Here is a 16,457-nt window from a genome sequence, read left to right as displayed (position 1 = left end):
AGCACTGTGACACGGGCCACCATTCACCTGAATCATTAAAACAGTTTCCCAACAGGTGTTCCCAGCTTCCACCCGATTCCCCTAAAAGTCTACTCTCAATGCAAAGAGATCCTTTGAAAGAATATAGTACATCCGACCTCCAATATAAACAAGCCCCATGGAACACCAACATTCTCCTGCTGCATCGTACACAAAAGAAACAGGGCAGCTCCAAACTCCATTTTCAGCAAAACAATACAAAGAAACTGGACAAGGGCTGCTAAAAGGTGCTAATATCAGCCGTGAACCTAAGACGAGGGGGGAAGCAAATAGTGAGAAAGCCAAATGGTAAAAGATCCCAGAAATGCTGACAAAATATACCTTCTAGGAGTATGGGCTTACCCTGAAGTGACAAACTGTATCCCTTGCATATTACAAGAACCAGGAAATCTAGAGTGCACATAGGGGAGATAAAGCAGAGGCCTTACTGGGCAAGACAGAGGTAAAGAAGAGAATAAAATGAGAGGGAACAGCGAAACAGCCTGTGCGGCGCATCCCAGAAAACAGCAACTCTATGCTCCCTGAAGGTGAGGGGCTCATCCTGAAATGCAAAACAAACACCCTTTGGTGCAGCAAAGGAAGAGGGTAGAGGGGCGAGTGGGGCTGGCGGCAGATGACCTCCTGGCCATGGTTTGGTGCAAACAAGTAGAGAGGGCAGGGCTAGACAGCAAAATCATTTTAGCAGGAAGCAGAATGTCTGTGGAAACAGGAAAGCAGAGAGTACTGCGATTGTTAACTAAGAAGGCTGCCCTGGCCCCAGCACGCCTTACATGCAGAAAACAAAGAAACAAAACTGACATCCAGAGGACTAGCACCACAGACAGCTAGGACAGTGAACTCCAACTCATTTTATGATGAGTAATAATTTTTTTTTTAACTGGCATAGTATCACTTAAAAGATATTTAAAAATCAAATCAGGAAAAGAACATGTAAAACTTATCTAATGAACACGCATCAGAAAAACATAGCCAAAGAATACTAGTTTCTGAATAGCCTCAGAAAAACAAAACCAAAGAAAATTCTGGGCAAGCATCATAGACGAATTATGTAACTTAATCTCATTACTTCCATTAAGGGCAATCACAAAGCAGAATCAGAACTCAGGAAAGAGACCAGAAGATGACGAGGAGGTAAAAATGTGAGCAATCAGGACTCAAGAAAAATAAGAACAAATCAAAACTATCGTAGACATGAAGACAAAACGAGGAGGAGGACAAGGGGGAAGAGAAAAATGAAGGATCTAACAAAATGAAATAGAGAGTTTTAAAAGCCTGAGATTCATGTATATTGCATATTACTTTTATAAAAATAAAAATGTTCTAGAGCTATGTTGCTAACAGTTTCAATATACTTAACTATATAATTGAAAATATTAAAGATTATAAATTTCATTATGTATTTTTTACAATTAAAAATAAAACCATTGACCACCAACCAAAAAAAAAAACAAATATACAAGTCATAAAATAGGGGTAATAGTTATACAGGAAAACAAAAACGGAAATAATTATATTGGCAACAGATGTACGACTGATCCATATCTGACTTCTGTCCAAACACTGTCTTGATGTTTACAGAGTCGAATATTGGCATACAAAATTATAATACATAAATAAAAACAACACAATGTGACATAGCCTATCGTAAAACATGAGACACAGGAATATACACTGGCAGAAAAAATTTCACAAAAAAATACTGAACACACGCAGTGTATTACTAAAAAATAATTCTAGATAGCTACAATTCTCAACTATGACTACACATTCATAAAGGGCACACATTTTGGTGTTTTTCAATTCAACGTTTTTACTGTACAAACATTCTGTTTTCTCTTTTTAAGGGTGTTAACTACTTTAGATATTCCATGTAAGTAGATTCATACAGTATTTTTCTGTGTGTGGCTGGGTTATTAAATTTAGCATAATGTCCTCAAAATTTGTCTTTATGGTAGATATTAGAAAACTTCCTGCTTTTTAAAAGCTGAGTAATATTCCATTTTTTTGTATTCCAAGGTATATGTATCCACTCATTTGGTAAAGGAAGTTTAAATTGCTTTCACCTATTGGCTTTTGTGGATAATGCTTCAATAAATGGTGTGCAAATAACTCACTTGAGCATGTATGCAAGAGACGAGATCTGTGCTGCATTCTGCTTCATTGCTTTGATGTCCTGCCTTTATACCCATGCCAAAGTGCTTTGGTTACTGTAGCTTTGTTTGGTGTTCAGACATTATTAAGTGTAATGCCTCCAATATTTTTCTTCTTTTAAGATTGTCAGACTTTTCGTGGTCCCTTGAGATTTCATGTAATTTTGTGGGTTTTTTTCTATTTTCAGAAAAGTTAAATTGGGAATTGAAAGGCACGCTGCAGGTGTGGGTCACTGTGGGCAGCACGGCCATCTTCACAATATTATGTCTTCCGACCCTTCAACAAGAGCATGCTCGAGAGTGTGGTGTCTGATTTTCATATTTTGTGAATTTTTCAGTTTTTCTTCTGTTACTGATTTCTAGTTTTATTCCATTTGGGCCATCAATCATAGTCTGTAAAATTTCACTTTTAAAAAATGTGTTAAGACTTGTGGTGTCACACATGGTCTATGTAGGAAAATGTTTCATGAGCTACTGAAAAGCATGTGTACTCTGCTGCCTGTATACATTTGTTACATTTGTTAGGTGTAATTGTTTTATGGTGTGTTCTAGTTTTTTGTTCCCTTATTAATATTCTATCTTGTTTTATTATTCATTACTCAAAGTGGGATACTGAAGTATCCTGCCACTATTATGCTGCTGTCTATTTTTTGCTTCAATTCTGTCAATATTTGCTTTTTGTTTTTGGGAAAACTGATGTCAGATACATTCATAGATTCTCAATGAATGAACCCTTTTATTATAATTTAATGTCCTACTTTGTCTCTTGTGAATTTTGAATTAAGTAAATCTGTCATATCGATAAATGCATATTTGCTTAACCTATTTAAAAGAATTTCATTGACTCAAAAAGCAAAGCCCAAACAAAACATTTTCACAGAGAAAGCTGTCACTAAGTCACCTCCCAGTAAAGCAGCAGTCTTTCCAGACAGAGATTGTTCCAAACTTTTACACCACAGGTGATTCCAGTGTCTCCAGAACACTGAAAAAAGAAAACTTCTAAACAATTGCACTGAATTCTTACCCTAATTAATAGTTTACTATACATAGAAGTCTGTGTTAAAAATCATTTTTCCTCTGAATTTCTGAGAAGCTGCAATATTCCCTTCTGGCATCAGACACATTCATATCACTTTCTGAGGATGCACTTTAAGCAAAATATAAAAAGAATCCAAGAAAGATGAAGACATGATTAAATTTTTAAAAAGAAGACAGAAAAACCCAGAAAGGCAGTGAAAGGAGTTCTGGGGCAACAGATATGCGGCAGGCCAGGCACAGCCAGGAGTTATAGGGCTAAAGAATATCTTCAGAGTGAAAAGAAAAAAAATGTAAAAAAAAAAGTATCTTCACAGAGAGCAGATCTCATTCATACAAACTGTGTCATTAAAAATCTCAAGATGTTCTTAGTAAGACAGAGACATAGGTTTCTTCTGGCAGAGAAACAGTAACTCTAACTCGGGGTGAAGCTTACCAAAAACTCCCGCGCCAAATGAGAAGCATACTAAAAGTGTGGCCGTGTGTGATCAGGTGACTCCATGTATCTGACACTGGTTGGTGAAACGATTACATCTCCTTCTCTAAGGATTCAAACGCATGACTTGAGACTGCAGTTATACAATACATTAGTCTACTAAATGGCTTTCATTTCCTTACTATCCACAATTAGAGGAAATAATCTAAATACTACAAACATTATAAAAATAGACTAACACATACTTAAAATGTAGTTGAAAGATAAGATGGAAATATACTAATTTCCTTATTATCAGAAGTATACAACTGAAATGCTATCTAAAGGTGACAGAGCAAGAAAGAAACTTGGGTATATTAAAATTTATTTATATTACATTAAAGCTGTAAATATAACCAAAAGATCAAATACTCAACTAAAATTGAAGTTGAGAAAGAACAGAAGGAACTAGTGAGGTCTACTCAGTTCTTCCTCTTCTGTAACAGGCAGACAAGGGATACTGCCTAAAATTGATAAATCAAGAGCTAGAGGAAGACATATTTTAATTTCAGTTATAGTGGTAGCTAATAATTAGAAACTATTAAACTAATATTAGAAATTTATTTAAAAAGTGGTTACAGTCAGGTGCAGGACATGCACCTATAGTCCCAGCTACTTGGGAGGCTGAGGCAGGAGGACGGCTTGAGGTCAGGAGTTTAAGGCTACAATGCAATATAATCACGCCTGTGAAAAACTGCTGCGCTCCAGAGGGGATACTAGAAATATTCAAATCATCTAAATGACAACAGAAACAGAGGAACAAAAACTCAAAAACAAAAGGACAAAAAGAAAACAATAGTAAAATTGTGGACCTACATACAACCATATCAATAATTACATTAATACTGATCAAGTAAACACTTCAAACAAAGGAGATTATAATTATCAAAACTGATAGAAACAAAGCAAGTTCCAACTACATGATGTCTATAAGAGACACACTTATAAAGGCATAAAGACATTGAAAGTAAATGGATGAAGACAGATACACCATGCAAGCAATAAGATCAAGAAGACAGAGGTGATTCTATTAATATCATATAAAATCATTCAAGAAAAAGAGTATTGCCAGTGGTAGACAGGAACACTGGGTAAGAATAAAAGTAAAAATTCATCAGGAGAACACTCAACAGTCATAAATATGTAGGCTAATAGCAGAGCTTCAAAATGCATGAAGGAAATATTGACAATATTAAAGAGAAACAGGAAAGTTCACAGTTTCCACAACAGATAAAGATCTTAACAACTCTCACCTCATACCTGATGGAAAAACTAACAAATATTACACCCAGCAATTGCAGAAGACACCTTATTTTCAAGTGTACATAGAATATATCAAGGTAGATACCATGCTGGACCACAAAACAAGCCTAAATGAATTTAAAAGGAAGGAAATCACACCTAGCATGTTCTCTGACCACAATGGAATTAAATTCAAAATAAATAATAAAGTACCTAAGAAACCATCAAGCATTTGAAAATTAGAACACCTATACATAATCCATGCATCACAGAAGTCAGAAGGGAAATTACAATACACTTCAAGCCAAGTTATAATGAAAGTAAAACAAAATGTGAAAGGTGCAACTTTAAATGCTTGTATGTAAAAAGAAAGAAAGGCCTAATATCAATGAACGTTCTAGCAAAAGCACAAAGTACAACCAAAGTCAGTCTAAGGAACTAAAGAGCAGAAATCAATAAAGTAATAAAGAAAAACCATAGAAACCATTAAGAAATCCCGAAGTTGGTTCCCTAAAAAGATCAACAAAATTGACCAAACTGTGTCTACAATGATCAACAGGAAAAAAGAAAATACAAATTATTAATATTACAAACAAAGCAGGAATCATCTTACAGATCTTATAGACATTAAATAATAAGATATTATGAACTTCATGCCAACAAATTCAGCAGTGTCAAGAAATGGAAACATTCCTTAGAAGATGTAACTTATAAAAACTAACACAGATGAAACAGAAAATATTAATAACCTTATACTGAATAATACTAAGTAAGGCCAGTTGCAGTGACTAACGCCTGTAGTCCCAGCACTTTGGGAGGCCAAGGTGGGCAGATCACTTGATCCCAGGAGTTTGAGACTAGCCTGAGCAGCATGGCAAAACACCATCTCTACAAAAAATACAAAAACTAGCCAGGTGTGGTGGGATGCACCTGTAGTCCCAGCTACTCGGGAGGCTGAGGTGGGAGGATCACTTGAGCCTGGGAGGTCAAGGCTGCAGTGAGTCATAACTGTGCCACTACATTCCAGCCTGGGTGACACAGCAAGACCTTGTCTCAAAAAAAGCAAAAACAAAATTTAAGAAAGCTAAATTTGTCATCAAAAACCATCCTACCAAAAAAAAAAAAAAAAATCAAAAACGACTTCCAAGACCAAGATGGTTTTACTGGTGAATTCTCTCAAACCTTAAAGAAAAGATGATACCAATCTTATATGACTTTCAGAAAACAGAGGAGGAAGGAACAATTTTGAACTGGTTGAGTCCAGTATACCCTTAACACTAAACTCTGACAAAGACATTACCAAAAAACCTTACAGAACAATTATCCCTCATGAACACAGATGCACACTTCTTAAAATGTCAGCAAATCAAATCCAGCAATATCTAAATCCCTGTCCAAGAAGAGTTTGTCCCAATAATTAAAGGTTGACTTAACTTTAGAAATGTCAGTTTAATTTACCACATTAATGGAATAAAGGGGAAAACATAAATATATAAATAAGTTCAATTCTGTAACAAAACGAAACAGCAAATATTTTTAAGTGGGTAAGCATGTAGAGAATGCTTGCTTCACAAAGTAAGATATTTAAACACAGAAACAACACATGAAATTATTCAACAACCCTAGTCAACCAGGAAACACACATTAAAACCACAATCGATACACACACCGAAATGGATAAAACTAAAAAGAGTGACAACACAAAATCTTTGCAAGGATGTGGAGCAACTGGAACTCTTGTACTTTATTGTAGGAGTATAAATTATACATTACCTTAGAAAGAGTCTGGCAATTTCTTTTAAAACTGAGCAAGCACCTTACACTATGACAGCAACTCCGCTTGCAGATAAACAAAAACATACGTCTAAAAAAAGCCCGAAGAATAATGTTCGTAGCAGCTTTTTTTTAATAACTAAAACAGTCAGCTGAAGTGTCTGGTAATATGACAGTACGTAAAGTGTTATATATGCATGAAATGAAATATCCTTCATCAAGGATAGGATTATTGGTGAAATACTGAATACTTTTTTGCTTTTTTATAGTGGAAAAGTGATAAGAGTGCTACCAGCCCACCACCTGTTTTTCAAAATGAAGTTTTACTGGAACACAACCATGCCTATTCATTTGCATATTATCTATGGTCACATTTGCATATTATCTATGGTCACATTTGCACTGCAATGGCAGAGCTGAGTAGTTGCAACAGACACCACATGGTGCGCAGGGTCTCTACTATTTGGCTCTTTATAGGAAAAGTTTGCCAACTTCTGCTCTTGATCAATAAAAAAGAATAAACTACCAAAGCATGTAATAACATAAATAAATCTCAAAAATATGCTGAAGGAATGAAGCTTTATACAAAAGAGGATATACTATACATGGCTGTATTTATATAAAGATCTAGAATTGGCCAAGCTAATCCATGATGGAGAAAATCAGAACAGAGTTGCCTGTGGGGGATGGGATGGGGACTGATTGGTAAGAGACAAGAGGGTAATATAATGTCCTATATCTTGACAGGAGTTGGGTTAAACAAAGATTGTCTCCTCTGACCAGAAATTTGGTCAGCTCCTCTGAGTCCTCTTTCTGACCAGATCCAGACCCTAGACTTCCCTCTCTGTTCCTGCGGAATCCAGCTTGAGCAAGAATCCTGCTACATCAGTGTAGGGAAACCCCTCCCCACCAGTATCTGTCACACTTCTCACCCTCCACTCTCCATATGACCCTGGCCTGCCTTCAACACATAGTCTGTTGACCTTAACTAGCAAGAATCCCAGCCACTGACCCCCAACTCTGCTCCTTGGCTATAAATCCCCATTTGTCCTAGCTGGAGTCAGAGTCAAACCCAATCTGTCTCTCCAGTGCAAGACCCCATAGCAGTGGCCCCTCTACCTTCACCATAGTCCCCCTTGAATAAAGTCTGACTTACTGTCTTTAACAAGTATCATAAATGATTTCTTGCTTTAACATGTCGCATGGGTATCAGACCTTAGGAATGGTATCCCTAAGACTTGTGCATTTTACTGTATCTAAAATTATCGCTAAAGAAAGAAAAAAATGGAGGACAGTAAACAAATTCAAGTTAATGATACACAAGTTGAAGTATTTGGGGGAAAAGTAAACCAAATACCTTTTTTTAAATGCATCATAAAAAGATGAACTGATGGATAAATGGAGGGCTAGAGAGACAGATACATGTGATAAGGCATTGTAAACTGTTAATTTCAGTATCTGTATGGTGAGGACATGGGTGTTCATTGTGAAATTCTTTCAACTTTTCTCTTTATTTGAAATTTCTCATAATAAAATGTTGGGTGGAGTGTTTACCTGCTGTGAGACTCTCATAATATAAACAATGAAAATAAAAAGTTTCCCACCACTATGTTTTATGCATATTCATCCTTAAGACATCAAAGGGAAAGATCTTATACCTAAGAACCTTAGGGTACAGCCTCATGATGAGCCCAGAAGTGTATGAGAGCTGTGAGCTCAGTGAAGAGGGCTGAACAATTTAAAGTCAGCTTCTCCCACTGAGGTAACTACTTCCTACAGTGGATCACATTCTAACATCAAATCTGAGGGCAAGTCTAGCCATTATATTTTAGGCCAATTTAAACAATGAAGAGAGATACTATGTTTAATTCTATACACAGGGGCCAAAATTTGTTCTGCACACTAACTGAATCCGATACACTAACATGCTCTATACATCTGTTTTGTTGACTTTATTTTTAGCATCTATTATACATGAGGGACTGTTAACATTTTTATAGGGGAAAAGAGATAAAAGTGCTAACAGTAAAACACAAATAAAATAATTGCAGTTCTGTTGAATTATGAGATTTTAAATCTTATGCTGTACTTTATTAACAGTTAAGAAATATCACCAACTCTATTCAAAGCACTGGAGTAGGCAGATACAAATATAGGCCTTCGTTCATATACTTAGTCTGTTTCTATTTAAGATGATGAAAAATCTTGGGTTTTTTTTTTTTTTTTCCTTTCTTAAAGAAGCATACTTGAGATCACACTCATTAGTCATAGGAAATTACAGTCTTGTCAATTAACAAAAAGCCAAAATGATAACATATCTATGACTGTTTCATATAGGTTTCTCTATTCAAACCTACCCTCTGCCCTAAATCAAATGTGTCTTGTCACTGTTGGGAGAGGGCAAAGGACCCCTCCACATCTTTCTAAGCATCTGTCCCAGCTCTGCACCTGCAGTGACCTTTTTGATCGTTTTTTCCTTAGCACTTTTTACTTCCAACACTTTAAGCTTTTCATAATTTGGAAATTCATCTTATGTCTTTTTCTGAATAATATTGTTTGACTATTGTAATAGTTTCCTACTTCCTCACCTCCATATTACGCTCATGGGTTCACAGAGTTGGCACCAGAGGGAGTACAATGTTTTACCCAACTGATATGGTCAGCAAATGTGCTAATCCCAAACTAGCAGGTAGCTATGTAGTGTTCCTTGTAACCACACACTTTTCAAAAGAAATGAGAAGTCTGCAGCTGTGGCTAAGAGGCCTGAGTGTGAATAAAAACTGCAAGCACGACTTAACAGTTCAGGAAATGTACAGCCAAAGGACTTCATCAACCTACATGCCATACCCCACTAACTGTTTTTGCAAAGGACTAGCCATTTATTCTAACCACCTGCTTCCAACTAATTAGCTGAGCTACAGTAGATGAACTTATTTCAAGAGGTGGAAGTTTCAGGAGCATCTGCTTTCTAGATTCTGATTACATGTGTCCATAGTTATTATAATGTTGTATAAAGAATGGCAATAATATAAGCAGCCTCCAACTTACAAAGTCACATTTAGTTATGATCTTAAATACAATCAGCATCTTCCAACAAAGACCAATCTCTTCCCCTTCTCCTCCACATAAACAGAAGCCAGGAACCCCTGGTTAACAACCTTGCAAAAAAGCATCAGCCAAGAGAAATCCGATCTGCTAGAGGGAATGGTCTCCTTCATGCCCAGGAGGCAGGCCTGTGGCCCCAGTACCTCCCTCGTAGGCTGCCTGACCTGATGGCACAAGCACTTGCCTGAAGTTCCACTATTCAGACTCCTTTGGGTTAAAAATGTTTATCTCATAAGGAATAGAAACCAAGCAGCGTTTTTAACAAATATCTTAAATTTGACCACTCTTACTAAAACGCAGCTGTGCTGGAGGCTGAAACTGCTGATGCACAGAGGTGGTGCATGTGTATATATATATGTATTTTTTTTTTTTTTTGAGACTGAGTTTTGCTCATGTTGCCCAGGCTGGAATGCAATGGCCTGATCTCGGCTCACTGCAACTTCCAACTCCCGGGTTTAAGTAATTCTCCTGCCTCAGCCTCCCGAGTAGCTGGGATTACAGGTGCACACCACCATGCCCAGCTAATTTTTGTATTTTTAGTAGAGACAGGGTTTCACCATGTTGACCAAGATGGTCTCGAACTCCTGATCTCAGGTGATCCACCTGCCTCAGCCTCCCAAATTCTGGGATTACAGGTGTGAGCCACCATGCCCAGCCAGTATAAATTTTGAACACAGAATACTTCTGTGGGATAGGGCGGGCCTAGGTAGTATGACAGGGTGGAGTCCCAGGATAAGCAAGAGGGCACAAGAATCTGCGAATAGGACAACACCCTAGGGAATCAAAAGATAAACTTTACCTCTTTCACAATTTTGCCCAGGCCAGCCTTCATCCAGAGAATGCACTCTACTTGGCCCTATTCACAGAATTATTGATATTACTAGTAACACTATAATAACTGCTGTGTCAAAGAGAGTTCAGGCAGCAGTCACAGGTTAGTCCTAGCTAGCTAGGCATCCCACACAATACTGTTTGTACAGAAAAGTCAATGCAAGTTCCAAACAACCTGAAAATGAGTACAGTGGAAACCACTGATTTAGATGCGGCTGAACATTTTCTGAGCATCATCTTGTTTAATAGCCACCACAATTCTAACAGATAAGTACTGTTCTTATTCCTATTTTACAGACAAGTAGAGTAAAAAGTAACAAATTAAATGACTTGATTGAAACCATATAGCAAAAAAAAATGGCATACTCCAAAGAAAATATACAAATGGCCACCAAGCATATGAAAAGATGCTCAACATCACTAATCATTACAGAAATACAAATCAAAACCAAAACCAGGTACCACCTTCAAGCCCATTAAGATGGCTACTATCAAAAAAAAAAAAAAGAGAAAATATAAAATGTTGACCAGCTGAGCACGGTAGCTCACACCTATAATCCCACCACTTTGGGAGGCTGAGGCGGGTGGATCACTTGAGGTCTGAGGCGGGTGGATCACTTGAGGTCTGAGGCGGGTGGATCACTTGAGGTCAGGAGTTTGAGACCAGCTTGGTCAACATGGTGAAAACCCTGTCTCCACTAAAAAAAAATAAAAATAAAAATAAAAAGCCAGGTGTGGTGGCACACACCTGTAATCCCAGCTACTCAAGAGGCTGAGGCAGGAGGATCACCTGAACCCAGGAGGTGGAGATTGCAGTGAGCTCATATTGCACCACTGCACTCCAGCATGGCCGACAGAGCAAGACTCTGTCTCAAAAAAAAAAAAAAAAAAAAAGTGTTGATGAGGATGTGAAAGAATCAGAATCTTTATACACTGCTAGTAAAATTTTAAAATGGTGTAACCATAACAGAAACCAGTATGGAGGTTCCTCAAAAAATTAAAAAAGAACTAGCATATGATTTTGCAATCCCACTTCTAGGTAGACATCCAAAAGAATTGAAACCAAGGTCTCAAAGAGATATCTGCACACCCATATCCATAGCAACACCATTCCAATAGCCAGAAGGCAGAAACAACACAAATGTTCATCAGTGGATGAATTAATAAACAAAATGTGGGATGTCCATACAATGGAATACTATTCAGCCTTAAAAGAAAAAGAAATCCTGTTACATGTCACAACATGGATGAACCTGGAGGATACTATGCTGCTCAGTGAAACATACCAGGCACAATAAGACAAATAGTATATGATTCCAATTATATGAGGATCTAGAATAGTCAAATTCACAGTGACAGAAAGCAGAATGGTAGTTCCCAAGGGTTAAGGGAGAGGTAAAAAGGAGCAGCTGTTTAATGGGTACAGAGATCAGATTAGAAAGATGAAAAAGTTCTGAAGATCTTTTTCACAGCAATGTGAGCATATTTAACTCTACTAAATTATATATGTAAAAATGGTTAAGATGGTAAATTTTATATTGTATCTTTTACCAGAATTAAAAACAAAAAATAGAATAACTGGCCAGGCGCGGTGGCTCACACCTGTAATACCAGCACTTTGGGAGGCCGAGGCAGGTGGATCACGAGGTCAGGAGTTCAAGACCAGCCTGGCCAACATGGTGAAACCCTGTCTCTACTAAAAATACAAAAATTAGCTGGGCATGGTGGCACAGTTCCTGTAATCCCAGCTACTCGGAAGGCTGAGGCAGGAGAATTGCTTGAACTGGGACCCGGAAAGCAGAAGTTGCAGTAAGCCGAGATCATGCCACTGCACCCCAACCTGGGCTACAAAGCGAGACTCCATCTCAAAAAAAAAAAAAAAAAAAAATAGAATAACTGCACAAAGCCAGCCTCAAAGGCAGGACTAATTCTAAATTCCCTACTCTCCACTATGACTTCATTGCATAATAAATAAATTACCTTCATTCATTCAGCAAACATGAGTGCCAGCACAAGCACCAGGAATGCATCAGTTAATACAACAGCCACAAGTCTCTGCCCTCACATCGCTAAAGTTCTAGCAAAATATAACTGATCATTTCCTAAGGACACTTGTGTTACCCCTATATTCAAAGGAATTTGCCAATATTTTAGTATTGCTTCAATGTCAGTTTCTTCCTCTCAAAAGCTATTAAAACAGAGACATGCAGAGATCTGAAGAATTTCCCTTGATTTTTCAAGATCTCAGAGGCATCCTCAAATAACAGTCTTACTTTACTTGCTTTCTATTGAGTGATATCCCAATATGTTTCCTGATAATTCTAAGCCCCAAATTAATAAATGTCCATGTTCCATTATTCACTAACCTACACCTATTCATTCTTTATTATGTACCTGCCATCATTTTTAATTGCTTATTTTAAAAAGGTAAAACCAGGAAGAAGAATATGGAAAGCATATTTCTAACTCAAGTAAACTGAAGACATACTGTTATTTAGCTTAGTTAAGTAAGATTATTATTTATTTACATCATTTACTAAACCCCTGATTCCAATCCAAACAAGTCAGGTAATACTTGTCAGTTTCAGTTATACAGGCTCTTTTCCTTTCTTTCTTTTGCAAATTTAGAGAGCTGGCAACCATTCTCTCTCTCTCTTTAATAAATTCCTATACAAAAGAAGTTTTTCAAGGAAACAACAGGCTTCAAAGACAGATCAACTGGGCTGGGCCAATTGATCCCAGCACTTTGGGAGGCCAAGGCAGGCAGATCACTTGAGGTCAGGAGTTCGGGAACAGCCTGGCCAATATGGTGAAACGCCATCACTACTAAAAGTACAAAAATTAGCCAGACGTGGTGGTGCACACCTGTAATCCCAGCTACTCGGGAGGCTAAGGCAGAAGAACTGGTTGCAATTAGGAGGTGGAGGTTGCAGTGAGCCAAGATCGCACCATTGCACTCCAGCCTGGGTGAGAGAACAAAACTCCATTTCCAAAAAAAAGAAAAGAAACCAGATCAATTATATCAAATTAGCACTAAGCATCTTTTTCTTCCAGAATTAGGCCATCAGGTTTCCCCAAAAAGCAAGTCAGTTTAACATTCAACTTCCAAAAGCATCTTTCAAATTATATTTAGCATTCTACAAGATTTAGCCTTTTTTTTTTTTTTTTAACAGCTAAGCTCTTTATATTCTTCTGTAGCTTCTCTAATTTCACAGTGAGAGCTAAGGGTTTACATACAAATGACAAAAGTATCCTTGATAAAGAGTTCCAAAAACTAACTGGAATGCAAAATCCTAGAGTAAAGCCATCTCACCCAGTAGACATGGTAGCTCAAAAGGAAAGAGAACGAGTATGCTAAAGGGATTTTCTATGTGGACTACATGCCTTATTGAAGCATGCTTATGAATATTAAAACATCATTTTGACTGCATTCATTTCAAGCCTCATTCAGAGACCTCAAGGTCTGAATCCCCCACAAGATGTCACATGAATAGTAGTGACCAGGTTGTCATCATTCCCTGGAAATCAGAAACTTGCTTAGGAGCAAGATTCTTTTCTAATTGAGGAAAGCAGGGAAAAAGAGATTGACCAGTTTTGCCTTAAAAAGAGTATCACAAACCAAATTTTACTATTCAAACCCTTCATTTAACTATAAGAGAAAATTACTGCTTTTGATTTAAAATGCTTTACCTGAATTTGAAACAAAATATTTGCATTAAGGGCTTATAAGGCTTTTTTTTTTTTTTTTAACTCTCATTTAAATGTTCATAACTTAGTGTCACATGAAAAAAGGTATAAAACTATATATATATATCCATATATATATGGATTCTATTTTTCAAAAACTATGTATTACTGTAAACGCCATAGTTATCTTCCAAAAACAGGACACTGCTTTTATCCAAGGTCCTCACAACATCTAGCAGGAATCTCTTGTTACTTCATTCGGCTTGAACAAAATAGGGCAGCAGCTGTCCTATTTTACTAAACAGCTTGGGGTCACAGAGGATCATTTTATATTAGGGATATCTGACATATATGTATGCTTTCTGTATAGATATTTCATACACACCGAGTATGTGTGTATATATATGTGTGTGTATATATAGAGAGAGACAGAGAAAGAATATGTATATGTGCATAAAATATAGAGTAATATATGTGCATAGACGAAAGTTGGAAAAGACAAATGCAAAATGAACAGTGATTACCTCTGGATGACATGAGAACTACAATTTAAATTTTCTATTTTATTTTTTTTCCTAACTTTCTACAACAAAAAGCTAAAATATTTATTTTTCTATTGTACTGAACTGGTTTCAATGGCAGAACTCTTTCCTCACATGGTATACCTTTCAGGTTCCACTATGGAAGAGTAATTTTCAAGTTCTCTGCCATTTTTCTAAATCGTCAACATTTCCAGGTACTCTGGTAAACTTGTTTTAAGGAAAAGGAAGCTTAAAATGTGATAATTTCATAATCAACACTTCGGTACTGCAAATCAAATTCCTTAAAGATTTACCTTCATCATACATTTCCTCTATCAAATAGGCCTCTGCTCGATCTTTCAGGGCATTCACATTGTCAGGTTCCATCTGTAAAACTTCAGAACAAACCCTAATAGCTTCAACAGGCTTCTCGTCCTAAAAGGAAATGTGAGAAAGGGATTATGGTTGGTATTCCACATGATGAGTTCTCACATTTCTGGGAACAAGTCAACTGTTACCTTAGAAAAGCAATGGCAAATCCTCTCCTTTGAACGAATTGTATATTCAGCAATGCTTGGCTCTGTTTTCATGACAGATTCATATTTGCTGGTAGCATCTGTGTATCTAAGAAATGAGCAAATCATGATAAGAAACGATGACATTCGATTTCCAGAGCTGTAGAAAGGCTCCTCCCCTCTTCACCATGTGTTGCTTAATCAATCCAATCGGATGAGGCCCCAGCTTCAGATTTGGCTTTTCCCTTATTAATCTAGAGTCCCATAGAAGGTACACTCCATAATCAAGAGTTAGGAAATAAAAACATATGACCATAGGAGATGCAGATGGACAGAACAAAGCATACCTGTAAGTACCAATCAAACCAGAAGAATTTCCTTACAGAAACAAGCTCGGAATTCCGAACCTGAGTAAAACACCCTGTTGAAGTCTGACTTACACTGAGCACACTGAACAATACAGAGGTCAAGTTTTATTTCTTGGTCAGTAAACACTTCCATGAAAATAACGGAACCCATTACATGCCATTTTATATAATTAATGTCAGTATTCACAACAAAGTACAATGTAGTTCATACAGAAGGTACCTGATTAAATTCCCAACTGTATAAGCTTTCTAAGATTAAAAGCTATTTCCGCATTTTCTTTAAACCAGTAAAAAGTACTAATCCTGTTATATATACTCAGTTATTTTCCTCAACAATAGTAAACTAAAAAATATGTTTCTATGCCATGGTGGCACATTATTCCCAAAGTGCTACAATCTTCATATGTAAATATGCTGATGTATTAAAACACAGGCTTAACTAAAACATTTAAAATAAAAGCCAGCTTCTCTATCATCCTCAACAAACTAACACAGGAACAGAAAACCAAACACTGCATATTCTCACTCATAAGTGGGAGGTGAACAATGAGAACACATGGACACAGGGAGGGGAACATCACACAGGGGGCCTGTGCGGGGCAGGCAGCAAGGGGAGAGAGAGCATCAGGACAAATAGCTAATGAATGCGGGGCTTAATACCTAGGTAATGGGTTGGTAGGTGCAGCAAACCACCTTGGCACACGTTTACCTATGTA

The 16,457-nt window shown here is 37.1% G+C and overlaps 2 protein-coding genes across 3 annotated transcripts in view; both read right to left on the bottom strand.

Annotated features, from left to right (window-relative positions):
- The window catches only part of UGGT2 (UDP-glucose glycoprotein glucosyltransferase 2), a 586,709-nt gene that overhangs the window by 260,897 nt on the left and 309,355 nt on the right, over positions 1–16,457 (bottom strand). The gene's annotated exons all lie outside the window — the stretch shown is intronic.
- The window catches only part of LOC113219496 (dnaJ homolog subfamily C member 3), a 107,774-nt gene that overhangs the window by 13,679 nt on the left and 77,638 nt on the right, over positions 1–16,457 (bottom strand). For both annotated transcript variants that reach the window (XM_026446591.2, XM_026446595.1), the window contains exons 8-9: positions 15,377–15,482; positions 15,173–15,293 (exon numbers count right to left, since the gene is read on the bottom strand). In XM_026446591.2, coding sequence (XP_026302376.1) covers positions 15,173–15,293; positions 15,377–15,482 — 227 coding nt within the window. The remainder of the gene's footprint in view (positions 1–15,172; positions 15,294–15,376; positions 15,483–16,457) is intronic.

This window comes from Piliocolobus tephrosceles, chromosome X (genome assembly GCF_002776525.5).
Source record: "Piliocolobus tephrosceles isolate RC106 chromosome X, ASM277652v3, whole genome shotgun sequence".
In the NCBI taxonomy this organism is placed as follows: Eukaryota; Metazoa; Chordata; class Mammalia; order Primates; family Cercopithecidae; genus Piliocolobus; species Piliocolobus tephrosceles.
Note: the sequence above shows the minus strand (reverse complement) of the source record. Positions and strands in the feature narration are given on the sequence as shown.